General features: G+C 42.4%; 1 protein-coding gene across 1 annotated transcript in view; it reads right to left on the bottom strand.

The window, feature by feature from the left end:
- The window catches only part of LOC121574096 (peripheral-type benzodiazepine receptor-associated protein 1), a 205,363-nt gene extending 183,650 nt beyond the window's left edge, over nucleotides 1–21,713 (bottom strand). Inside the window, exons 1-2 of the mRNA XM_041886692.2 lie at nucleotides 21,499–21,713; nucleotides 19,228–20,532 (exon numbers count right to left, since the gene is read on the bottom strand). Coding sequence (XP_041742626.2) covers nucleotides 19,228–20,304 — 1,077 coding nt within the window. The 5' untranslated portion in view covers nucleotides 20,305–20,532; nucleotides 21,499–21,713. The remainder of the gene's footprint in view (nucleotides 1–19,227; nucleotides 20,533–21,498) is intronic.
- Nucleotides 21,714–27,243: the final 5,530 nt, after the last annotated feature.

The raw sequence follows: 27,243 nt of genomic DNA, 5'->3' as shown, positions 1-27,243 counted from the left end.
AGCGGAGGAAAACGTTTAGGGTGTTGTTTAGTTGTTTAAACTAAGACTATTCAAAGGCCACACAATCTGATAATATTTTTGATATCACTGGTTAGAAGAGAATGTACTGAAGACGGTCATCTAAATTCTAGAATGTCGGATGTAAGTTTTGGGAAGCTGCTGAAACGGGGAAGGAAAGAAATCAGTTGCTTTGGTATTTACCTTCAACAAATCACGACATGCCATAGGATATAAACAGTGACAAAGGTTGGCTGATATTTGAGTGATAGTTTGATCATGTATTGGTGTGATGCCAGAAACTTTTATACAGCGTGCCCCAAATGTTCCCTGCCATTTGGGTTTGAAAATGATAGTAGAATTCAAAGTCCTAAGACCGACAGCGCGCATGAGAAATTCAACAGTACAAAACCATTGATATTGCTCAGTTTTAAGCAATCGATTGTGTCATCTTTTACACTAACTAATGATCTGAGGGAAAATGTGTAATTAACCTCAATTCGATGTGGTCAAAACGTGAGGTTGTGTAATGTAAGACATACAGTGCATTCGGAAAGTTTTCAGACCACTTCCCTTTTTCTAAATTTTGTTAGGTTACAGCCTTATTCTAAAATTGATTAAATAAAACATTTTCCTCATCAATCTACACACAATACCCCATGATGACAAAGCGAAAACAGGTTTTTAGAAATGTTCGCAAATGTTTACATAAGTATTCAGACCTTTTGCTATGAGACTCGAAATTGAGCTCAGGTGCATCCTGTTTCCATTGATCATCCTTGAGATGTTTCTGCAACTTGATTGGAGTCCACCTGTGGTAAATTCAATTGATTGGATATGATTTGGAAAGGCACACACTTGTCTATATAAGGTCCCACAGTTGACAGTGCATGTCAGAGCAAAAATCTAGCCATGAGGTTGAAGGAATTGTCCGTAGAGCTCCGAGACAGGATTGTGTCGAGGCAGAGATCTAGGGAAGAGTACCAAACAATGTCTGCAGCATTGAAGGTCCCCAAGAACACAGTGGACTTAATCATTCTTAATAGAAGAAGTTTGGAACCACCAAGACTCTTCCTAGAGCTGGCCGCCCGGCCAAACTGAGCAATCGGGAGAGGGGGGCGTTGGTCAGGGAGGTGAGCAAGAACACAATGTTTACTCTGACAGAGCTCCAGAGTTCCTCTGTGGAGATGGGAGAACCTTCCAGAAGGACAACCATCTCTGCAGCACTCCACCAATCAGGCCTTTATGGTAGAGTGGCCAGACGGAAGCCACTCCTCAGTAAAAGGTACATGGCAGCTCGCTTGGAGTTTGCCAAAAGGCACCTCAGACCATGAGAAACAAGATTCTCTGGTCTGATGAAACCAAAGATTGAAGTCTTTGGCCTGAATGCCAAGCGTCACGTCTGGAGGAAACCTGGCAACATCTCTACGGTGAAGCATGGTGGTGGCAGCATGCTGTGGGGATGTTTCTTCAGTGGCAGGGAATATGAGACTAGTCAGGACTGAGGGAAAGATGAATGGAGCAAAGTACAGAGAAATCCTTGATGAAAACCTGCTCCAGAGCACTCAGGACCTCAGACTTCGGTGAAGGTTCACCTTCCAACAGGACGATGACCCTAAGCACACAACCAAGACAACGCATGAGTGGTTTCGGGACATGTCTCTGAATATCCTTGAGTGGCCCAGCCAGAGCCCGGACTTGAACCCGCTAAATCAGTCAACTAAAGAGTAGCCAGTTTCTGCTCTCCTTGCCTTTACAACTCGGAGAAAAGGCGCAACACAGACTGCAGCTGCCTCTGTTCATCTGTCTTATGCTGGTCCTATACGCCAGTCTTTCAGAAGCTTTGCCTTCACACTGGAAAACTGCCTACCCGACTGCTGAGGCGTCTGCATGGTCCTAAAGCACCCTGGAGCCGTGTTTTGTATCACAGTGCAATGACACAAAACATGGCTGTTTTAGGACAGTTGGTGTAGCAATTTCAAAATGTAGGGGGGTCATGTCCCCCCCGTCCCCAGTGAAAGTTACACCCCTGGCTGTGCCTGGCAAGTGCTACACCAACTGATCTATTTTGTTATCAAAGCTTGAGTTTTGAGATATAATATGGTCTGAGAATAACAATATTGGCAGGCCAGGCATATAGCCAATATGCTGTGATAATGTATTAGGGCTACTGCACAAACCTAATTCCTACAGAACAGGTTTTATTAGGTTAATGTAACAATTTTGTTATTTTTTATCTGAGTGGTAGATCTCGGCTTGCTTTTTGACTGTGAAAGTGATCTTGACTCAGAAAAGGTTGGTGACCACTGAAAGATATACAATACGATCTTACAGTGTTAGGCTTTCACAGGGCAATTCAGAGAAACAGATCATAAACCAGCTAGCACATTTTGAGAACCATATGTTTCGTAGACCTCGGTGAGAGCGTGGTTGTCCTATGGTTATTTTGCATACAACCTTCCCACAACATTCTGGGAATGGTGTAGGATAGTTGCTTGGCTTTGGAACATTCTCAGCACATTTAAGGAACTTGACCAACAACAAAAAATGTTTTCTTGGTATTTCATTACTTTAACTGAATGTTTCCTAAAAGTTCAAACATGGTTACATTCTCCAACTGGTTTGACATTGGGAATGTTCTCAAATAGTTCAGAGAACGTTAAGAAATAGCGTTCTTCTGTGGGAATTTCATTTCCTACAGGTTTCCTAATTATTCCAAGAGTGTGCAAAGCTGTCATCAAGGCAAAGGATGGCTATTTGAAGAATCTCAAATATAAAATATATTTTGACATGATGCCATATGTGTTATTTCATAGTTTTGATGTCTTCACTATTATTCTACAATGTAAAACATTTTAAAAATAAAGAAAACCCTTAAATGAGTAGGTGTGTCCAAACTTCTGACTGGTAGTGTATGTTTAACCATTTATTATGCAATAAATAATAAGTAATATTTCATTAATATTCAGTAATATTTTTTATTAATTTGCAAAAAATTCTAAAACCCTGTTTTTGCTTTGTCATTATGGGTTATTGTGTATAGATCGACGAGGGAAAAAATCAATTTAATCAATTTTAGAACCAGGCTGTAACGTAACAAAATGTGGAAAAAGTCAAGGGGTCTGAATACTTTCCGAAAGCGCAATATAAAATAATCTAATATATACAAATAAATCAACATTTAAATTTAGGCTGATAGTGTGTTACCCACTTACAAATTCTTGCCACAATCACATATTTTTCACTAGTTTAACCATTTTTTACATAGAGTTTAAAAATGATCTTATGCACAATTTAACCGGGCGCTCTAGAAAGAACTCCCATAACGACTGTGCAGCAGCCCGTTCAGTCGCCCTGCCTACTAGTAGTCTGAGGCAGTCTGTGCCTACAAGTCTCCAGTGATATGAATTTTAAATACATCCCATTCCCAAAACAATGTATCAGGAGAAATAACAATGATGATATATTTTAATCATTTATATCTCATCTGCATCATTGTGTCTGTCTGGGGCTCAGTGTGAAATAGTTAATGTTCATGCAGGATGCAGCAGCTAGCCTACACCTTAGGGGAGTGCTAGCATGGTGTGTGAAAAGACTGAGCACTAGGCTAATAACTATCTGACAGAAAATTATTACCAGATTATAGATTGTACCAGACCACCTTCTCCAGAGACTGCTCAATGAAACATTAATAAAACAGACTGGAGCTTTTTTTTCCCCCAACACAGGTAGGTCTCCTGTCAGTCATTCTGAGGTCCAACAGAATACAATGTGCTTGAAAATACAGTTACTACTGTAAAGCAGCTGGCTGCTACAGTAGTTCATCTGTTTTTAAATAAGAAGAGTGAATCATTTATAAATGGGTCTGCTCACTCATCCTGCTGCAGTTTGCTACTACTACTACGCGCTGGCTTCTTGTTCTGCATCGACGCTGCTGTGTAATTAGATGTGTCTCGCTATGGTGCGTGTTCTGATATAATATTTTATGCTCGCTGTGTTTGAACCTTGTCTGCGTCGTTCAATATGCTCATGTTGCAATGGTTGGCTGTTGCAGGGATGTCACTCATTGCGAGGATCAACCATGTTGCTGCTGTACTGTTGTCAGTCAATAGCGGCTACAAACTAGCTAGCTAAGTAGAATTAGCCTCGGGAGTAGCCCATCATATAACTACTCATTTGTTCCCAATACCAGCTTTCGGGCAAATTCGGCACGCTCCGTGAACTTCTTTTTGTAGAAGGTACTACACCATGCACAGACCCCCTCGCGCACTCATCGTCGTCAAGATACGTTGAGTTTCCTTGTAGGCCTATTTGGCGGGGAAACTGTGAAGCCAGCTATATAGCCTATTTCTGTTTATGAGTCTTTTATTAAAGAATGTGAAACAATGTTGTTTCTGTTTGATCCTTGCATAGCTTTACTTTACATGGCCTAAAATAAATGTGTTTATATGGGCAGAATATTATCTATAGGTTATACCATACCGAAATTGTATCAGTTATGAAAATACAAAATTGAGTGCAGAAAAAAATGTATCTGGTAGAAGGCCGACATTTCAATTAAAACAAGTCTGGATGGATGGCTTTGATAGTCCAGCAATCTAATTGCAAGTCGTTCATATTCTAATAATCCAAATAGGCTTAAAAATATCTTGCATTGCTACCCTCAGCATTCATTATTCTCAGAGGAGCAGAACAAGCAATGGGACCCGAATTTCTCCTCTCTGTGCGTGGAAAAAATACCCCAAGTCTTCCACATGCCTTTTGGCGAACACCGAACGTGTTTGCTTATTTTTTTCTTGAAGCAATGGCTTTTTTCTGGCCACTCTTCCGTAAAGCCCAGCTCTGTGGAGTGTACGGCATAAAGTGGTCCTATGGACAGATACTCCAATCTCCGCTGTGGAGCTTTGCAGCTCCTTCAGGGTTATCTTTGGTCTCTTTGTTGCCTCTCTGATTAATGCCCTTCTTGCCTGGTCTGTGAGTTTTGGTGGGCGGCCCTCTCTTGGCAGGTTTGTTGTGGTGCCATATTCTTATCATTTGTTAATAATGGATTTAATGGTGCTCCGTGGGATGTTCAAAGTTTCTGATATTTTTTTTATAACCCAACCCTGATCTGTACTTCTCCACCACTTTGTCCCTGACCTGTTTGTAGAGCTCCTTGGTCTTCATGGTGCCGCTTGCTTGGTGGTGCCCCTTGCTTAGTGGTGTTGCAGACTCTAGGGCCTTTCAGAACAGGTGTAGATATACTGAGATCATGTGACAGATCATGTGACACTTAAATAAAGTCCACCTGTGTGCAATCTAACTAATTATGTGACTTCTGAAGGTAATTGGTTGCATCAGATCTTATTTAGGGGCTTCATAGCAAAGGGGGTAAATACATATGCACGCACCACTTTCCCGTTATTTATTTCTTCAAATTTTTTGAAACAAGTTATTTTTTTCATTTCACTTCACCAATTTGGACTCTTTTGTGTATGTCCATTACATGAAACCCAAATAAAGATCCCTTTAAATTACAGGTTGTAATGCAACAAAATAGGAAAAACGCCAAGTGGGATGAATACTTTTGCAAGGCACTGTACACAGCCTGGAGGTGTGTTGGGTCATTGTCCTGTTGAATAACAAATGATAGTCCCACTAAGCCCAAACCAGATGGGATAGCGTATCGCTGCAGAATGCTGTGGTAGCCATGCTGATTAAGTGTGCCTTTAATTCTAAATAAATCACAGACAGTGTCACCAGCAAAGCACCCCCACCCCATTACACCTCCTCCTCCATGCTTTACGGTGGGAAATACACATGCAGAGATAATCCGTTCACCCACACCGCGTCTCACAAAGACATGGCGGTTGGAACCAAATATCTCCTATTTGGACTCCAGACCAAAGGACACATTTCCACCGGTCTAATGTCCATTGCTTATGTTTCTTGGCCCAAGCGGGTCTCTTCTTCTTATTCGTGTCCTTTAGTAGTGATTTATTTGCAGCAAATCGACCATGAAGGCCTGATTCACACAGTCTCCTCTGAACAGTTGATGTTGAGATGTGTCTATGACTTGAACTCTGTGAAGCATTTATTTGGGCTGCAATTTCTGAGGCTGGTAACTCTAATGAACTTATCCTCTGCAGCAGAGGCAACTCTGGGTGTTCCATTCCTGTGGCGGTCCTCATGAGAGCCAGTTTCATCATAGCGCTTGATAGTTTTTGCGACTGCACTTGAAGAAACTTTCAAAGTTCTTGAAATGTTTCGTATTGACTGACCTTCATGTCTTAAAGTAATGAAGGACTGTCATTTCTCTTTGCTTATTTGAGCTGTTCTTGCCATAATATGGACTTGGTCTTGTACCAAACAGGGCTCCCCCTACCTTGTCACAACACAACTGATTGGCTCAAACGCATTAAATTCCACAGATTAACTTTGAAGAAGGCACAACTTTTAATTGAAATGCATTCCAGGTGACTACCTAATGAAGCTGGTTGAGAGAATGCCAAGTGTGCAAAGCTGTCATCAAGGCAAAGGGTGGCTATTTGAAGAATCTCAAATATAAAATATATTTTGATTTGTTTAACACTTTTTTGGTTACTACATGATTCCATATGTGTTATTTCATAGCTTTGATGTCTTCACTATTATTCTACAATGTAAACATTTTTCAAGATAAAGAAAAACCCTTGAATGAGTAGGTGTGTCAGAACTTTTGACTGGTAGTGTATAATCATGTGTCATGCATTTTACATAGGTGGTCCTTCCGGTCAGTCCATCTTGCGTTCTAGTAGTATTATTCTAGTGACTGGTCTTATTCTATCTTATGCTATTGTATGCTATTGTAGCGATCACTTCATGCTAGTCATCATGTATTAGTACTGGTAATAATTCATTTTCTGTGCATTTTCTTATTTTCATGTCTTTTTTTGGTGGTAGATCAGCTTAATATTGCAGATAGATTGTAACTTCCATCAATGTAATTGTCTGCATCACTTCCAGTCCCCCATGTTTTTTATATATATATACTCCCCTTTATTCCTTTTCAACCCCGCCATCCTTTCCCTACTTGGAGTAAATTAGTGAACAACAATGCCCAGGCCTCTACTTCCGGTCTATACTTACTATCTACACCTTATGGACACAGTCAATTTTACAATAATTATATTTTATTTGTTTTTACTCCTGAACTTCCTGTACCCTCAACCTCTCCAATCATGTTCATGATGTCCATCCGGTTTGCTTCTATATGCCCATATCTTTCTAACTGTGCTCTTTCACAAAGCTCTCAACCTATAACCTATATACTTATTATGGACACAGTATGCTTACATTATTAGTTATCTTGTTGTTATTAGTTGTTAGTTGTTATTAGTCCCATCCTTCAGCTCCATTCAACCCCACCCATCTATCTCTTAACACCATCCATATTGGATTTCTATTTGCCATATATATTTCAACCGTACTGTGATGTTTTACAAAAGTTCTGAACCTTTCTATTCTCATTGCTTCTACAGATTGTGAATTAAAAATAAAAAAATGTTGCTAAAAGTATTATTATATTATTGATCGATTGACTATGACTTTTCAGATCACCCAGTAATGCTATCTGCAAGGTTAGCTCCAGGTAAATATTGCAATCCTTTAGCCATTCCTGGACCTGTGTCCAAAAACAAGCTACAAATGGACAGAACCCAAATAAATGATCTAATGATTCTGTCTCTTCACAGCTAAATCTGCAGAGCTGGGAAGATTGTATCCCCCATATAAATAACATTATATTGGTAGCAAGAATTTTATATAATAATAAAAAAATTGAAAGATTCTAATTTTTGAATCCGGTGTCGTTTTGCGTGTCAGTTCATAAACACTATGCCATGGGATCGGTACGTCAGAAATCTCTTCCCAACTATTTTGCAATCTATATGGGACGGCTGTCAATCCTTTGGTCCTTAAGTGAAACTGATATACTTTTTTATTTATCACAGTTTTCCTTAACCAATTATGTTCTTTAATGCAAGGCCGACAGACAAGTTCCTTCCTTTCTCACCCTTCCACTTTCCTCTTCCACTATTTTCATGTCTTACATACTAGTTCTATTATGTGTTTAGGCTGCAACTCTTCATGCTGTGCTGAATGCTCACACATTCAGGTGTTAGCTGATATTCTTTGCTTCATTTTCTACCCAGTATGCATTATGGCATGGCTGCCAATATTGCCTTGTGGGAGCACGTGCTGGTTAGGCTCCTAGGTGGATGTGTTATTCATGCATGGCTGTATGTTCTGTACCATCTGCACATAGTGTTATGGCATGGTAGCTATTATTGCAAGAGCACACAGTGAGGTTGTGGTTACTTAGAGGGGAACACTAGCTATTCCTAACACAGCGTCTGCTGGAGCGTTGCAGAACAATGGCACATCATTTTAGGATAGTAGTAAGCAAGTTTATTTGCATTATTATGCACGCTTGTACATAGTGCGTGTGCTGGCATCTTATACCCTGATGCAGCTCACTGAGCGTGACTCATATCTACCAACTTGTGCTGGTACAAATGTGTGGGTGCTACATGAACTATTCAGCAGTCGAGCAGCATGATAGCTTGTGCTACTCGAATGGCGTTAGTCTGTCGTCGGCTAAACATTACTGGGTCTTTTCATCACTAGCATATATTCACTGGAGTACAGACTCATTTTAAATTGATACTTCTGCCTAACCCTAACCTTTCTTCCTCAGATTTTAAGTTATCACCCTGACACGTATAGCTGTGCGATTACTAATCAAGGATTGCTATAGTTTCAGCGTATTGGATGGGCTGTTGATACTAGCATTACCTAGCATGTGGTGGGCTTGCTAAACAAATCAAATCAAATTGTATACAGGTGTAGACCTTACAGTGAAATGCATACTTACAAGCCCTTAACCAACAATGCAGTTTTAAGAAAGAACACCAAAAAAATACCCCAAAATAAATACAAATAATAAGAATTTGTTTAAACTAATAATTAAAGAGCAGCTGTAAAATAACAATAGCGAGGCTATATACAGGGGGTACATGGCGATCCGTTTTGGGGATCAAGCGTTCATTGCCTCTTATGGGAAGGTCTGTTAGAGATTATTCAGACTCTCTCATATACAGGTTATCTAGTAATCTAGATCATCGAAATAGTAATCTATTTCTCTCATTATCAGGTCATCATTTATTCTTCTCTCGTGGCTTACCAGCATATACCGTTAGACATTAGCCTTCAGCTCAAGTAGACTATTTGTAGGTTTGATTATCAGGTCACTCTCACTGTGCATGCTGCAGATGTATCAGCTACTGCTGAGCAATTTCAGTAGGACATTAGGCTATTTAGATACGGTGGGTACGTAGCTAACGTTAGTTGTGGTTTTGGGGGTTTGTTAACCTCTACTGTATAGGTGTCCTGAAATCGGGACAGTTGTTGCTCAATACGGATAATGTGACTACAATGACGTTGTAAACAAAATCACATTTTCACAGACATATACGTCTTATATGAGCAGAAAGCTTAAATTATTGTTAATGTAACTACAGTGTCCAATTTACAGTAGGTATTACAGTGAAAAAATACCATGTTATTGTTTGAAGAACAAAACACTTTTATCAAGGCAACTGGTTTGATACATTCACCTCTGAAGGTAAATAATGTACTTACATTCAGTAATCTTACTCTGATTTGTCATCCTGAGGGTCCCAGAGATAAAATGTAGAGTTGATTTGTTTGATAAAATCAATTTTTATATCCTAACACGATCCATGTAGTACACAGCGTTTCGCCTGAATTCCGACTCGTTCATCTTGCAACAAAACATAGACATAATATAAACGCTACACCTTGTTTCACCCAGTCAAGTTCGGTTTTTCTGCGATCCTCAGATCTTCAAGAAGGCAACTGAACTTTTTTTTCATAATTCTGCATGACGAATAGGCTACACAAAAGCTATTTGAGCCCACCAAGAACTGACATGATTACGCACCAATGAGGCCGGCGGTGTTCACTTGATTGACTGTATCTTGGTCCAATGACCACCTATCGTTTTGAAACATAGCCAGCTAGATAACCGATGAGCTGGAGTTTACAGGAGTATGAGATGGTCCTTTGTCTGAGGAAAAGCCTGTGTCTTCAGCACACGCGCAACAAGGTTTAGTGTCCATTGAAAATCTAAACAAGGAAGTGGCGCATCGCGTTACGCACAGCTCGATTTAGTAAATAAAGTTTTCTGCAAATTTTGAAAGTACAATATGGCTACTAATACTGGAAAAGCTCATTCAAAGTCCAGGTATACAGATTTGGATGAGATTATAGCAGAAATCAACTGGGAAAGTGTCACAGAACCAGTAGATGAGGACTTAGTGAATATAGTTTAGACTCAACAGCTGGAGATATGTTTTTGGAAGGAGAGGACGCCACTTTAGACTGGTAAGTGAAATACGTTTTTTCTACTCATGCTAATGCAGTTGTTTGAATGGTTGCATATTATTCATTTGAGATTTGAGATTTTTTCTTTGATTGCTATATATATATATATATATATATAGAATGTATATATATATATATATATTAACTAATGAAATATGTGTATGAACAGCAAACAAGGCACTTGAAAACCACAGCATGTCAAAGTCAACATAAAATTCACATTGGCTATACATTGTGGGTCTATATTTATGGCTGGTGACGGGAGGACGGCCCACAACAATGGCCGGAATGGAGTGAATGGAACAACACAAAACAGACGAAAACCATGTGCTTGATACCATTCCACTCACCCCACCCCGGCCACCACTATGAGCCGTCCTCCTGTCACCAGCCTTATTTACCATTGGTACACACACTACACCACAGTGATTGTGTTCCCCCTACTCTATATAATACATTTGTTTATAGATAAGTGTTGTTTATTTGATGTATTGAATCAGGGCTCATCCGTAAAAGTATTCCTACTGATAAAAATGTTAAAAAACAGTCCGACCCCTGCTGCTGTCTCTGGCTCCACACCTACCCCCGTCCGGCTATCTAGAGGTGTGAAGAAGCCAGCCCAGAAGCGGCACACTGTGCTAGAATATGACGTGGAGCCACTTCCACCAACATTTCGACCGAAAAGTCACCCAGGTGTCTTCACAAGAAATATTTTTCTGTTACCCTCTGCTTTACAGCAGAAAGAGACTGCTATGGGACTTGGCATCAGCAGCACACTTATGTAGAGGACTGAGGGTGTTCATTGTAAATATATGTATTTATTTTTTTCACTTTGTGTGTGGTTTGTGGTGTGTTCACTTATGACATTAGATCAGTGTTGGCTGCTAACTTGGCCCTTATCTTAAATAGTTCACTTCTGTGTTGGGAGGCATTGGATCAGCATTCTCACCGCGTCTCCTGTTAGTACATTTTATATAGGGAAGCTAATGATCCATCATGTATGACATTCCTGTGAATGTGTAAACTTGCATTTTTTATTACCATAGCATTTTTGTATGTTCTCTATAGTTACAGTGGGGAGAACAAGTATTTGATACACTGCCGATTTTGCAGGTTTTCCTACTTACAAAGCATGTAGAGGTCTGTAATTTTTATCATAGGTACACTTCAACTGTGAGAGTTACACTTCACATTGTATGATTTTTAAGTAATTAATTTGCATTTCCGTATCTCACAGTTGAAGTGTACCTATGATAAAAATTACAGACCTCTACATGCTTTGTAAGTAGGAAAACCTGCAAAATCGGCAGTGTATCAAATACTTGTTCTCCCCACTGTATGTACTTGAAAATGTATCAATTTACCAATTCGGCTACTTGGGTACATTTGGCCAAACTCGTGAGGGACACCTGGGTTACTTCATACTAAATGTTATGTAGCGGCCTCATTCTTGAAGGTAATAGTCTGAAACGTTGCACATACACTGTTGCCCTCTTGTAGACAACATCTAAATTACCTCCAGCTTCCTATCTGAATGTATGGCTTTTCTTTTTCATGTAAAAGATGATGCAACAAAAATAAAAATAGAAAACCTACGTTTTTTTTATTTGTTTTATCTTTTACCAGATCTATTGTGTTATGTTCTCCTATGTTAATTTCTCATTTCCACAAACTTCAAAGTGTTTCCTTTCAAATAGTACCAAGAATATGCATATCCTTGCTTCAGGTCCTGAGCTACAGGCAGTGAGATTTGGGTATGTCATTTTAGGTGGAAATTGAAAAGAAGGGTCTGATCCTTAAGAGGTTAAGAATACTGTACGTTTTATGCTATGTGATGGCTGTTCTACACTCGGTCTACTCTCGGTTTGCTGTTTTTATGAAATCGTTTTCAATTATAGCTAAAGTTTGTATTGTTATGGATTCCGCGACGCGGCCAGCGTTTACGACAAGTTTGTGTCCCAGATTCCTGTTAAGTAGCAGTTAGCTGCTAGCCATCATGAAAACGGAGCAGGGTAACGCTAGCAGTGCTAGTCCACCAGTGTTTTTATCCATGGCTGGGCACAAACACTTCAGGTGTGAGATGATTTCCATACAATCACAAAGGTGAAGATAAGGTGGATCTGGAAAATGGACAGGGATTTGTCTGCCCTAAATGCACCACCATCAAGCAGCTTAGGGAAGAGACCCTCCGGTTTTTAGCTCAGCTGAGAGAAAAGGATAACCTGCTTTCTAAGTACACCAACCTTGCTGTAACAACAGGCAAACCTAATTTCAGTTTTAAATGCCTCCAATACCAAAGCTGTCGAAGAGTCGGGCGGCGTTGATGTGTCCCTATCCAACAGACAGATGTTAAGCTCAACTCCACAGCCCATGGGAGACTGGACACTTGCAAGGCGTAGGAGATCGGGGAGGCAGTCTGCCCACCCTTCATCTTTCCGAGAAGATCCAATCCAGCTATCTAACAGCTTTGCCCCACGGACCTACCAGCCCTGGAAGTCAGCACGGATCCCAGATGTATACCAACAGGCCGCACAGTGGCACCATCCCCCACAGTTCAGCAGGTCGCTTCCCCATCGGATTCCATCACGACCACCATCATTGTGGGCAGTTCGATGGTGAGAGATTTTGGCCTGCCAACAGTCTGTGGATTGACCAAGATCCACTGTTACCCAGGAGCCCGTGTCCATGACATCAACTCTATCCTGCCCACGGTTCTGGCCAACTACTCCAATATTTACACCATCGTCACTCACGTAGGTTTTAACGACCTTCGCTTTAGGCAATTTGAGGAACTGAGCGAGGACTACCATTTTTTTTTTTTTACACACCCTCGCTAGCACAGGGAAGAGAATACTTATCTCTTGCCCCCCTCTCGTGCTACCGAAGGGGTTTGGAAGGTTTCAGCTGACTCTTTGATTTGCTGTGGGAGCAATCAGCACTTTTTAAAAGAGACAAGATTCACCCTAACCACAGGGGTTCCAGGATTATTTCCAGCAACATCTCAAACGGTTTTAGTTCCCCCTGTCAGAATAAGCAACAGAGGACTTGGAAAGCATATCAACTCCTGTAGAAATGTCACAATGGTTGTTGTAAGTAACCTAATTTATGTTCCTTTAACTCCGCCTTCTAGTGAGTTTATACAAACTGTCATCTCCTACAATTCTGTTAGATTGGAGACTGTCAGAAAACGTGGTTGTAAAGTTAATAATTTGGTTGTTATTCCATAGGTTGCCTTGAGGCAGATGCCCCAGCGGCAGAGTGACCCACACTCAATAAATATGGCGCTTTTAAATGTTAGAGCAATCACTACTAAAACATTTCTCGTGAATTACTGAGCACAAAGTTGATTGCATGTTTCTCACTGAAACATGGCTGTCATCAGACTGTAGTGCCGCTCTTATTGAAGCCTCCCCCCAGACTACAGCTTTTCATACTCTATCAGAAAAGGGGCGGGGGGGATAGCCGCCATTTTTACTAATGCTCTCAGCTGTAAGGATATTTTGTTTGGCAACTTTGGGTCTTTTGAGCATCATGCTATACTGTTTAAATGTCAGCCACCAGTGCTGGCCACAACCCTGTATATGCCACCAAAGCACTGCCCCACTTTCTTTACTGATTTATCTGAACTATTGTCCATTGTCCTTGAGAACTATGATAAAATCATTGTGTTGGGCAATTTTAAATATTCATGTTGACAAAGAGATTGACTCCAAGGCCATTGAATGTATTAATCTTTTGCATCTATGGACTTTATCCAACATGTTACTGTGCCTACCCATACTCTGGACCTGATTATTACCAAGGGGCTTTCTATTGACATATCCTCTATTGTTGATGTTGCTTTATTGGACCACCACTGTGTATTTTTTACTACCTTGTTGCCCATAGCACAGGGTAATACTGAATGTATTATTAAGAAACACTATCTTACCTCTGAAGTTGCTACAGATGTTATTGTGTTGCTACACATTGTTACGTTACAGCCTTATTCTAAAATGGATTAAATTGCTTTTCTTCCCCCTCAATCTACACACAATACCCCATAATGACAAAGCAAAAACAGGCTTTTATAAATTCTTATACATTTATTAAAAATAAAAAACAGAAATATCACATTTACATAAGTATTCAGAGCCTTTACTCAGTACTTTGTTGAAGCACCTTCGGCAGCGATTACAGCCTCAAGTCTTCTTGGGTATGACGCTACAAGCTTGGCACACCTGTATTTGGGGAGTTTATCCCATTCTTCTCTGCAGATCCTCTCAAGCTCTGTCAGCTTGGATGGGGAGCGTCGCTGCACAGCTATTTTCAGGTCTCTCCAGAGATGTTAGATCGGGTTTGGGCTCTGACTGGGCCACTCAAGAACATTCAGAGACTTGTCCCAAAGTCCGAACCTTATTGTTACTAGAGGCTGCTCAATCCAGGTCTCTTTGTTTCCTTTTCTATCTCCCTTTCCTTCAACCACTCAGCCCCTACCCAGATGGTCATGCGCCGTCGCAATCTTCGCGCTCTCTCTCCCACTACTCTCTCCTCTTATATCCTATCATCTCTCCCTTCTGCTAAATCCTTCTCCCTCCGGTCTTCTGATTCTGACTCGTCGACCCTACTCTCCTCCCTTTCCACATAATAATAATAATAATAATAATAAGCCATTTAGCAGACGCTTTTATCCAAAGCGACTTACAGTCATGTGCGCATACATTTTACGTACGGGTGGTCCCGGGGATCGAACCCACTACCCTGGCGTTACAAGCGCCATGCTCTACCAATTGAGCTACAGAGGACCACCATACGTGGCAGGCCACATCCTATGACTCACACTGTCCCCTTTCCTCCTGGCCGGGTCGGCCCTCCCCTCCTGCTCAGTGGCTGAGTGACTCATTGCTAGCTTACAGAACAGGGCTGTGGGCAGCTGAGCGAAAATGGAGGAAAACTAAACTTATTATTATTATTATTATTATTATTAAGCCATTTAGCAGACGCTTTTATCCAAAGCGACTTACAGTCATGCATGCATACATTTTTGTGTATGGGTGTTCCCGGGGACTTCTGGAGGACCTATCATCCTTTCACTCCCTCCTCTCTACCTTCCCTTCCTCTGTATCCGCTGCTAAAGCCACTTTCTACCACTCAATTTCAACCCTAGGAAACTATTTTCTGCCTTCTCCTCCCTCCTGAATCCTCCACCCCCTCCCTCTCGCTCTGTGGGCGACGAGTAACTTACCTAGTAATTTACAGATTCTCATTTTGCTATTTTCTACCTTTGTCAACTATGTGTGTGTGTTTATATTACATACACTGCAGTTGAAGAACTACGGGAAAGTAATTATTCTTTGAAAGTTGATAAACGTGTAACCCCACTTTTGAGAAAATGGCCCTTGAATGTTTTGGTACACCTACTGGAGAGCTCTTCTTTGTCTACACCCATTCAGCATCGTTCACACCCTCTTAAGCCTTAGCCCCACCCATTTCTTTACGGATTCACATGTGAGGCTATTTGCTAAACAGAGTGATTAGTTTAGTAAACAACCAAAGGTTTCAAGACTAAAAGTGGTGAAAGTAGTAGCCTACAATAAGGAAAAACTCCAGGTAAAAACACACTTTATCTAGTCCTTGGCCTATATACTAATCTGACTTTGTTGCAGGCCATGTTGTTCTTCACATTACCGTCTCTGTTAAACACACACCATATCAAATCAAATACGTTTTTGTCACATGCACAGGATACAGAAGGTGTAAACAGTATAGTGAAATGGTTCCTTACAAAACAAAATATATAAACGCAACATGTAAAGTGTTGGTCCCATGTTTCATGATATGAAATAAAAAAAATCCTCCAAATTTTCCATACGCACAAAAAGCTTCTCTCTCAAATTTGGAGCACAAATTTGTTTACATCCCTGTTAGTGAGCATTTCTCCTTTGCCAAGGTGATCCATCCACCTGACAGGTGTGGCATATCAAGAAGCTGATTAAACAGCATGCTCATTACACAGGTGCACCTTAAAATGGCACTTTAAAATGTGCAGTTTTGTCACACAACACAATGCCACGGATGTCTAAAGTTGAGGAGTATTTCTGTCTGTAATAAAGCCCTTTTGTGGGGAAAAACTCATTCTGATTGGCTGGGCCTGGCGCCGCAGTGGGTGGGCCTGGCTGCCAAGTGGGTGGGCCTATGCCCTCCAAGGCCCACCCATGGCTGCACTCCTGCCCAGTCATGTGAAATCCATAGATTTCCTAATGAATTTATTTCAATCGACTTATTTTCTTATATGAACTGTAACTCAGTAAAAACGTTGCATTTATATTTTTGTTCAGTATATTTTGAAAGATGAGATGTTGAGGATTATAATAAATACCGCTTTGATGTTATACAAGCAAGCCAAACACTGGTTAGTCCAAATGTGCACTTCCCATTTCCATATCATAAAACTCGTAATATAGTGTCAACGTTTATGATCACTATGTTTGATGTACAGTTCCAAGATGACATGGCGTTATACCCTGGGTTGTCCTGAACAGAATGAGCCGGTTTGTTGTATTGTGAAGAAAATTTGCAGTGGACCACGCATCTGAATGCATTCATGACTCCATTCTATTCGCACCAAAATGACGATCTGCTTCTCTGAATTGCCTAGTGAAAGCCTAAACACTAAGGTCATTGTATTTTCTAATTTAGCTAGTCATGTTGGCAATAGAACAAGCTTTCAGATGATGCCCACCTGACACAGATTGGGTAAACAACAGTAATTGTGTGAGGGCGGGGATGCAGGGCTGTGTTCCAAACAAAACAACTACAAGTACGCTTGCTCTAGTTCAACCACCAAGCAATCATGCCAAAAATCTACGCTTATTACCTAAAAGATTTGACCATGTAAGGTTTTAGCAGAAAAGTGTTCTGTCCAGTCAGCCGTTTCATTTATTTGCAAGACCACAAACAAACCCCATAACTTTGAAGTGGGTCATTCTACCTAAAAAAGCACAACAAGAAAGAGGATTGGCACCCACCATTTCAGATTGTGATGAAATCGTTTCTGTAGTTAGATTAGAATTCCTGAAACATTATTTTGATCTGAGAAATTAAGCCAATTCATTGCACCAAAATTGGCAATTTTAAATTTAAGGGATTCATATAATATTCAATAAATATAGTACTGAACATCCAATTTGGACCATAACTCTTCCTAGCAACGAATAAAACATGAAGAACTAATAAAACGATCAAAAGCCACCCACGGACGCCACACACCGCACGCCAATCCCACCCCAACAACCAGTATACAGTATCAGTTCTTTAGGTCTGACAAGTGGTATGGAGCTGCGGCATCATCCTTTGTAATGTATTCCCTGTGAATCTGGTGTTTTTTTTTCCCCCGTTCAGAGAAATTAGCTATTGAAGTTGCTTGCATTATTTACCATAAATGAGTGTTAAAGTACCATGTTTTGCCCACTAGATGCCGCTGTTCCTGCCACACCCTTTTATCCATTTTGCTGGTCTCGTGTTTATTAAATGGATCACATTGTCTCTGCAACTTTGGGTAGAAAACCCAATAACCCAAAATGGTGTAGTCATCCTCACAATTCAAGCCAGTCCTCCATGAAAGCAATTCAGTTTGTGCTTCTCTTAGGCTTAATCTTCGTCCAGGAAACGGCCCCTTTGTGTGTAGCTTATTCCCTTCAAAACAGGTCTGGATTAGTTAGACCATTCCTGGTGAACAAGCAAACCATTAGGCTACAGCAGTTTTAATGGTTTCAATGTTATGGTCTCTAATGGCCTTCAATGGTGAAAGTCCCAAACACACACACTGTATAGTGTTTTGTAATGGTATTGGGTTTAATGGTAAATGTCGCTAATCACACTACATAGAGAGATGTTTTCAAATAATTTTATGACTGCAATGCAATGGTTTATAATTGTATACTTTTATTAGAGAGAGTTGTCACATTTTAGTCACCAGCCCATTACTTCATCAAAGTTGTAGGCTTGTAGGAAAAGTCTTCATATGAGAATTGCACCATACGGATAGCCCTCTCAAAGAGCTGCCATTTTTTGGACTAGCAACTGAAGCATTAGGTTGCTAAGAGAAGGACAAAATGAATTGCTTTCATGGAGAACTGGCTTGACCACACAATTTATTTTCATCATGAGCAAAAGCGATTGGTTTTCTACCCAAAATTGCAAAGAAAATGTTGTGGTCCATTTAATAAATGCAAAAAAAGGTGACAGGAACAGGGGCATCTAGTGGGCAAAACCTGGTACTTTCACACTAATTTATGGTAAATAATGCAAGCGGCTTCAATGGCTAATTTCTCTGAAAGGGAGAAAAAACATCAACCAGTCTTATGTTTCTAACTACAGAAAAGATTTCAGAACAATCTGTGATGGTGAGTGTCATGGATTGCTGAAATGACATGGAATGACTCAGGTGTTTATGACCAGCGGACCTAATCCAATTTCCTTGAGCTTTTATCTCATCTCCTTCCAAGACGATAACTATAAGGATTGCCTTTGCTTTCTGCTGCATATCTTACACGCTCATTGAGCAAAATAAAAACATGCAAGGTTGCATTTTTAAAGCCTATGCTGGCATAATCAAAGCATATGCTTATCACGTTCACGCTCAAACGACTTGAATAACAAATCAGAAACACATTACATCATCGAAATCAATGCATATGTGCACACTAGAAAGTGAGAAGCCATGGCATTTGCTATAATGAGACCAGAAAGGTGACCTCAAATCACCTCATCAACCTATAATCAAAGGGAAGAGGGGTGAGAAAATGTAAATATGAAGCAGCTTACCTCCATGTTGTCCTCCATGTTGTCTTTGTCAGAATATTTGGAGGGCGAGGATTTGTCTGACCCAGGGGACTCAAACTGGAGGTCCCAGCCTGCATGGGGTGACGATGTGGTCTGAGGGTGGCTGGTGCTTCGACAGGTGTCCCCAGCCAGGGGAGAGGAGCAGCGGGCAGCTGCACTGAGGTTCCTACCTGAAGCCAAGTTCAAGTGCTCTCTCCTGGTTCTCTTCTTGGGTGGAGGGGACGAGGGACTCTTGGAGCTCTGGGAAAGGGACCTGGAGCGGGCCAGTGGTGGAGGCCCACTGAGATGGGAGTCTTCAGGACGGTCTTCCTGGTCATGGGTGGTGCTGCTGAGGAGATGGACAAATCTCTTAGAACTGTGCCTGGTTTTGGGAGCCCTGGAGGAGCTCTGGTTCCTCTCCTTCACCTCCCTGGTCCCTAGTCGTCGTCCATGTCCGTGGACCTCGAGCAGGTGGCAGAGGTCCTTCTCCAGGTCCAGTTCCTTTCTGAGATGCTGGAGGAACACAGCCTGCTCTCCATCTCCATCCTGCTCATGCAGCCTCAACAGCAGCTGCTCCAGCTTTCGGTAGCTGGCTCCACTTCCCACACAACCAGGCTCTCTGCCTATGTTCTTCCCCCTGCTCTCCCGCCCAGACTTGGTGATGGTTGTGTTGGCCTCCTCAACCAGCCGGCGCTGCAGTTCCCTGGCCTGCCTGATGGTGGCCTCCCTCTCCAGCCTGGTGCCTACTGCCTTCAACTCCTGTCCTTTGTATCTCAGCAGGCGTCTCACCTCAGCAGCCTGCTCCCTCCTCAGCACCTCCTGTAGCCGCTGGAGTTCCAGGGCCTTCTGTCGCTCGTGCCTGGCCGTCAGCTCCCTCAGGGCCCGCTGCTGCTCCCTCTCAGCCTCCTCGCGGAGCTGACGCAGCTCCAGAGAGAACCTCTGGTGAGTCTGATGGTTACGGCTCTTCTCTGCCTCCAGGGCCGAACGCAGCTTCTCCAGGTCGCGACCGTGGTCCCCCCTCCCGTGGCACGGCCTCTTCGACGACAGAACCAGAGCATTACCCCCCCTGTCCTTCCCCATGGTCAGTGAAGCACTCACAGCAAAGCAGGCACGGCGAGGGGAGGCCCACTCAGTTCAGTTCAGGGGAGAGCGCATGCAGTTTAGTGGAGGCACATTCAGTTCAGGCCAGGGGAGGACGCATGCAGTTGGACTGAGGGCCAGATGATTATGTGGGAGTCATGCAGGAGGTTGAGATGTAATGGGGTGATACTTATCAAACAAGCAGCATGAAGTTAACACAGCAGATCACTGTAAAGAAGATGTTGAGGGGATGGATGTCAGAGGAAATCAGAGATGGAGGGATGCAAATCAGTGTTTGATGGATGTCAAAGCTACACTGTGATTGCATGATTTATGGCACAAGTTCTATTTTTCATGAGAATTGATTGGTAGTTGATGTTGTGAGACTATAGTCAACTCTTTGCTAGCATGTCCACAAAAGAAGAGAAAACAGCTGTAACAAAAAGTAAATTCCATACACATGGGCAACCTAACAAATGACTGGACTGTGATCCTACAAACTGGTTTGGAATGTGTATCTCAATTTGTGTAACTAGCTTCCTACCTAGCTACCTGCCCATGTGCAACAAACATAATTCAAATCCACACACACACAGTGAAGGATGAAATGTTAGCAAATGCATGCAAGCTAAGCTAGTTAATTAAGCATCCTAAAGCAAGAAAATGTCGGAGATGCAACAAGTGGCATCATACAATACAACTTCAGCAATGTTGCTGCCGTATAGCAAACAAGAATAACATGTTTGTATTTAGCCTAATAAATGTTCATTGAGCGTGCCCCTTCATTGACGTTACATGGACGTGCATTGAGCGTGCCCCGTCATTGACGTTACATGGACAGTTCTCTATGGCCATGTTTGAAATTTACATTTTCCCCAAAGCTAGAATTGGCTTAGCCTCTTTGCTCCGGACAGGTCTCCCGGAGCGAAGAGGCTAGAATTGACAACAAAAATGTGACAGAGTGAGATAACGTTTCGCTTGTATCCGCTTCTGTACTAGCCTAGGCTGCCGATCTAGTGGTCACTGTCGGCTGCCTAATCTGCCACTAGCTAGCTAGTTCACCAGCTGACTGCTAGTTAACCCGTGAACTAATTAAAAACCAGTAGCCACACGTGGATGACAGTCAAGGTTCGAGGCAATGGGGCTAGCTAGTACAGGATGGCTATTAGCTAGCTAATAGTATAACAAACTCACCTCTCACCAGTTAGCTAACGGTTAGCTACAGCAACACACAAACTTAGATAGCTATAACTAGCCATTCCTTTTACAATTTAAAGTTCGAACAAGACCTCAACCGGTGTTCACGTAAGACAACCGTTGTTCACGTAAGACAACCGTTCTTATTTCCTCGAGCTACCGTAGTGACCTCGGTCGAAATCCGCATCTCAAGGGAGGACCAGTTGCTTCAGTAGAATATCCTACTCCTTTCTAAGTATCTCTGGAAGAGCACTTGAGCGTGCCCCGTCATCAAGTGGACCAAAGATAATTGACTGTATGCCAAGCGACCACTAGTGGCTTGCACGTGCAAGTGCATATGGCCCGTTATTTATGAGGCTGATAAAAAAGACAAACCATTTCAGATGTTAAAATGTGAGGAGGCTGCGAGCTTTTAGCAGAGCCGTATTTGAAATGACAAATCACTTATCTATTATTAGATGCTAAATATAACTGGCTCAACACAGGCACCTCACCAATGTAACTATAGTCTATAACACACACACAGAACAAACATCATTATCAAAAATAATTTAAATCAGTCAATAATGACTTCTGTGTAATTTTCAAAACCTGAGTTTATTGCTTAAAAATACTAAAGTAGCCATCAAGTTTGCAGCCAATGGTTTTGCTGGTGACTGGTGAAGAATTAATCACATTATTGTCCAGGAGCACTCCCACTTGTGCCAGCTTTTAGACAATGCCAGAGATGACTGTGTGCTGTACCCTGTGACTGTCCCTCCTCTGTGGCTCTGTCTGTTGTGACAAAGGAACATTTGTGTCCTATTTGTCTCTGCACATTCCTCTCACACTCAACCTCCTGCTACTAACTGCTGTTTTTATTCCTTGCTGCCATCACAGGGTTATGAGTTTACTCTCTCAGTAGTGTCAGGTGTCTCTACAGGTTGAGACTTTGGGGAAAAGAGAACTTCTCTTTCTTTTGTTCTTTTCCCCTTAGAATCTTCTCTCTCTTCTAAATGTTCTGGCCTGATGCCCTGATTTGCAAACTCTGAGAGGAGGAAGCTGTCCCTGCCCTCCCACTCCACATGTGACCAAATCTCGGAAAGGTAGATAAACTGTTTCATAACACATTGTTTTGTTGCTCTATGTTGTTGTTACCTTTTGTTTCTTTGTGACAACTGAACCCTTGTGATTAGATTTCTACCTGAAACATCACTGAGAGGAACGTGAGAAGGGATGTGTTTCACATTTTAAGGGTAGGTCTCTAAAGTATAAGTACACCACAGTGAAAAAAGACCTAGTGACCTCAACTAGTTACATGTTTAGGGGCATGTGTGTATTAGCCTTGTTAAACCAGATTGAACACTGTGTTCTTTAACCAGGTAAGATCTATAGTACAGTACCCCATATGATAGTGAAGAGGACCCTGGTGACCTCATCCCCCTAATCAGGTGATTATGGTGACTTGGTTACCCTCCCCCTCACAATCTGACATGACCCCCTCTAATCATTAAAGAAGACAACTGTGTCTGTCATAAATAGGTCTTTGTGCATGCTTTGAAGACAACTGTATCTTTCATAAATAGGTTTTTGTGCATGCTTTGAGTTATGGGAGCAGATTAACACAGGCAATGCACCAGAGGTGTGGACTCGAGTCATGTGACTTGGACTCGAGTCAGACTCGAGTCATGAATTTGATGACTTCAGACTCGACTCGACAAAATGTACAAAGACTTGCAACTCGACTTGGACTTTAACATCAATGACTCGTGACTTGACTTGGACTTGCGCCTTATGACTCGAGAAGACTTGCTACGAGGACTTGTAATGACTTGCAAAGGCTTGCTAAGAGGACTTGAAATGACTCGAAACTAAAATGTAGGACTTTGGACTCGACTTGAGACTTGATGGCTTTGACTTTTGACTCGACTTGGGACTTGCCTCATCTTTGACTCGACTTGACTCGGGACTCGAGGGCAAAGACTTGAGACTTACTTGTGACTTGCATAACAATGACTTTGTCCCACCTCTGCAATGCACTATTACATTTTCCACATGAGAATATGTCCAGACCAGCAGGAACGTATAACATGATACCTGGGAATGCATACATTTGTGGAAAAAATGCTTCCTGAGATATTGAAAGGCTTAAATCCCCTGAGGTATGGTACATATCTTTTCAATTCCATGGTGCCGAGTCCTCCAGGGGAGAATGTACTGTATCCTGTTTAGCCACTGGAGGGAGATTGAGCTAACACGGAACTGATGTGGAGAATTACTGTCTTCTATCTAGGATACTATCTGGTAATTACACCAACAAACTCCATTAGCCTGGTGAAATTAACTACTTTGAACCAAGCCTTGCACACAAAACTTGATGATGTACCTATATAAAATACCTAGTGAATATGATTGTGTGCACTTGTGATTCAGTACAATCTTTTGTGTGAAGAGAGAGAGAGGAAAAGAGAGAAAGAGTGTGGTTTTGCACACTCCTCTTTATTATCAGGGTGTCCTTGGGCCGCTCCCTCTCTCATTCCCATCTCTCCCTGTTCATGTGTGGCAGACAGCTGGCACCAAAGAGAGAATCGGAGAGAGAGAAAGAGAGACAGACAGAGAGAGGGAGAGAGACAGACAGAACGAAAGAGAGATAGACAGAGGGAGAAAGAGAGACACAGACAAAAAGACAGAGGCCAGGCCTCCTGTGTACTGTATGTTACTACATCCTGTTCATTGAATCCTATACAGAGCTGTAAAATACAGTAATTGGCAAGGGAATTGCTGAACAGCTGCGTTTATCAAATCAAATCCAACTTTATTTGTCACGTGCGCCGAATACAACAGGTGTAGACCTTACCGTGCTTACTTACAAGCCCTTAACCAACAATGCAGTTCAAGAAAGAGTTAAGAAAATATTTACCAAATAAACTAAAGTAAAAATGTAAATAGTCCAGGTGTCAATGTAAATAGTCCGAGGGACCATTTGATTAAATGTTCAGCTGTCTTATGGCTTGGGGGTAGAAGCTGTTATGGAGCCTTTTGGTCCTAGACTTGGCGCTCCGGTACCGCTTGTCGTGCGATAGCAGAGAGAACAGTTTATGACTTGGGTGACTGGAGTCTTTGATAATTTTTTGGGCTTTCCTCTGACACCGCCTAGTATATAGGTCCTGGATGGCAGGAAGCTTGGCCCCAGTGATGTACTGGGCCGTACGCACTACCCTCTGTAGCGCCTTACGGTCAGATGCGGAGCAGTTGCCATACCAGGCGGTGATGCAACCGGTCAGGATGCTCTCGATGGTGCAGCTGTATAACTTTTTGAGGATCTGGAGACCCATGCCAAATCTTTTCAGTCTCCTGAGGGGGAGACGGTATTGTCGTTCCCTCTTCACGACTGTCTTGGTGTGTTTGGACCATGATAGTTCGTTGGTGATGTGCACACCAAGGAACTTGAAACTCTCGACCCGCGCCACTACAGCCACGTCGATGTTAATGGGGGCCTGTTCGGCCCACCTTTTCCTGTAGTCCACGATCAGCTCCTTTGTCTTGCTCACATTGAGGGAGAGGTTGTGGTCCTGGCACCACACTGCCAGGTGTCTGACCTCCTCCCTATAGGCTGTCTCATCGTTGTCGGTGATCAGGCCTACCACTGTTGTGTCGTCAGCAAACTTAATGATGGTGTTGGAATCGTGTTTGGCCACGCAGTCGTAAGTGAACAGGGAGTACAGGAGGGGACTAAGCACGCACCCCTGAGGGGCCCCAGTGTTGAGGATCAGCGTTGCAGATGTGTTGTTGACTACCCTTACCACCTGGGGGCGGCCCGTCAGGAAGTCCAGAATCCAGTTGCAGAGGGAGGTGTTTAGTCCCAGGGTCCTTAGCTTAGTGATAAGCTTTGTGGGCACTATGGTGTTGAACGCTGAGCTGTAGTCAATGAACAGCATTCTCACATAGGTGTTCCTTTTGTCCAGGTGGGAAAGGGCAGTGTGGAGTGCGATTGAGATTGCGTCATCAGTGGATCTGTTGGGGCGGTATGTGAATTGGATTGGGTCTAGGGTATCCGGGATGATGCTGTTGATGTGAGCCATGACCAGCCTTTCAAAGCACTTCATGGCTGCCAAGGTGAGTGCTACAGGGTGGTAATCATTTAGGCAGGTTACCTTCGCTTCCTTGGGCACAGGGACTATGGTGGTCTGCTTGAAACATGTAGGTATTACAGACTCGGTCAGGGAGAGGTTGAAAATGTCAGTGAGGACACTTGCAGTTGGTCCGCGCATGCTTTGAGTACACATCCTGGTAATCCGTCTGGCCCCGCGTCTTTGTGAATGTTGACCCGTTTAAAGGTCTTGTTCACATTGGCTACCGAGAGCATTATCACACAGTCGTCCGGAACAGCTGGTGCTCTCATGCATGCTTCAGTGTTGCTTGCCTCGAAGTGAGCATAAAAGGCATTTAGCTCGTCTGGTAGGCTTGTGTCACTGGGCAGCTCGCGGCTGGGTTTCCCTTTGTAGTTCGTAATGGCTTTCAAGCCCTACCACATCCGACAAGCACATCAGAGCCGGTGTAGTAGGATTCAATCTTAATCCTTAATTGACGTTTTGCCTGTTTGATGGTTCGTCTGAGGGTGAAGCGGGATTTCTTATAAGTGTCCCTGATTAGTGTCCCGCTCCTTGAAAGCGGCAACTCTAGCCTTTAGCTCGATGCGGATGTTGCCTGTAATCCATGGCTTCTGGTTGGGATATGTACGTACGGTCACTGTGGAGATGACGTCGTCGATGCACTTATTGATGAAGCCGATGACTGAGGTGGTATACTCCTCAATGCCATTGGATGAATCCCAGCACATATTCCAGTCTATGCTGGCAAAACAGTCCTGTAGCGTAGCATCTGCTTCATCTGACCACTTTGGTATTGAGCGAGTCACTGGTACTTCCTGCTTTAGATTTAGCTTGTAAGCAGGAATCAGGAGTATAGAATTATGGTCAGATTTGCAAAATGGAGGGCGAGGGAGAGCTTTGTATGCGTCTCTTTGTGTGGAGTAAAGGTGGTCTAGAGTTTTTTTTCCTCTGGTTGCACATGTGACATACTGGTAGAAATGAGGTAAAATGATGCAGGACAGATGTTATTGTGGGTGTTGCGAAATGCTTGTATTCCTATCTCCAACAGTGCAGTAATATCTAACAATACACACGGTTCTAAAAAGTAAAAGAATGGAATTAAGAAATATATAAATATTAGGACGAGCAATGTCGGAGTCCGGAGTGTATATATATTGCGGAGAACGGGCTCGTGGTAATGGCTGGAGAGGAATCGGTGGAATGGTATCAAACACATCAAACATATGGTTTCCATGAGTTTGACGTCATTCCATTCGCTTCGTTCCAGCCATTATGATGAGCCGTCCTCCCCTCAGCAGCCTCCACTGATGTAAAGTGTTGTTCCCATGTTTTATGACCTGAAATAAAATATCCCCGAATTTTTCCATACGCACAAAAAGCTTATTTATCTCAAATTTTGTGCACAAATAAGCCACATCCCCTGTCGTTTTAGAGAATTTGGCAGTACGTCTAACCGGCCTCACAACCGAAACCACGTGTAACAACGCCAGCCCAGGACCTCCACATCCGGCTTCTTCACCTGCGGGATATTTTTGTTCAGTATATATACTGTATTCTAGTCAAGGCCTATCTTATTTAACTATTGCTGTGCATAAATATATACTACATATTCTATCCATATACTGTCCACATTGTCTATACATACCATTAT

Source organism: Coregonus clupeaformis, chromosome 9 (assembly GCF_020615455.1).
Source record: "Coregonus clupeaformis isolate EN_2021a chromosome 9, ASM2061545v1, whole genome shotgun sequence".
Lineage (NCBI taxonomy): Eukaryota > Metazoa > Chordata > Actinopteri > Salmoniformes > Salmonidae > Coregonus > Coregonus clupeaformis.
This window is presented reverse-complemented; position numbering and strand designations above follow the sequence as displayed.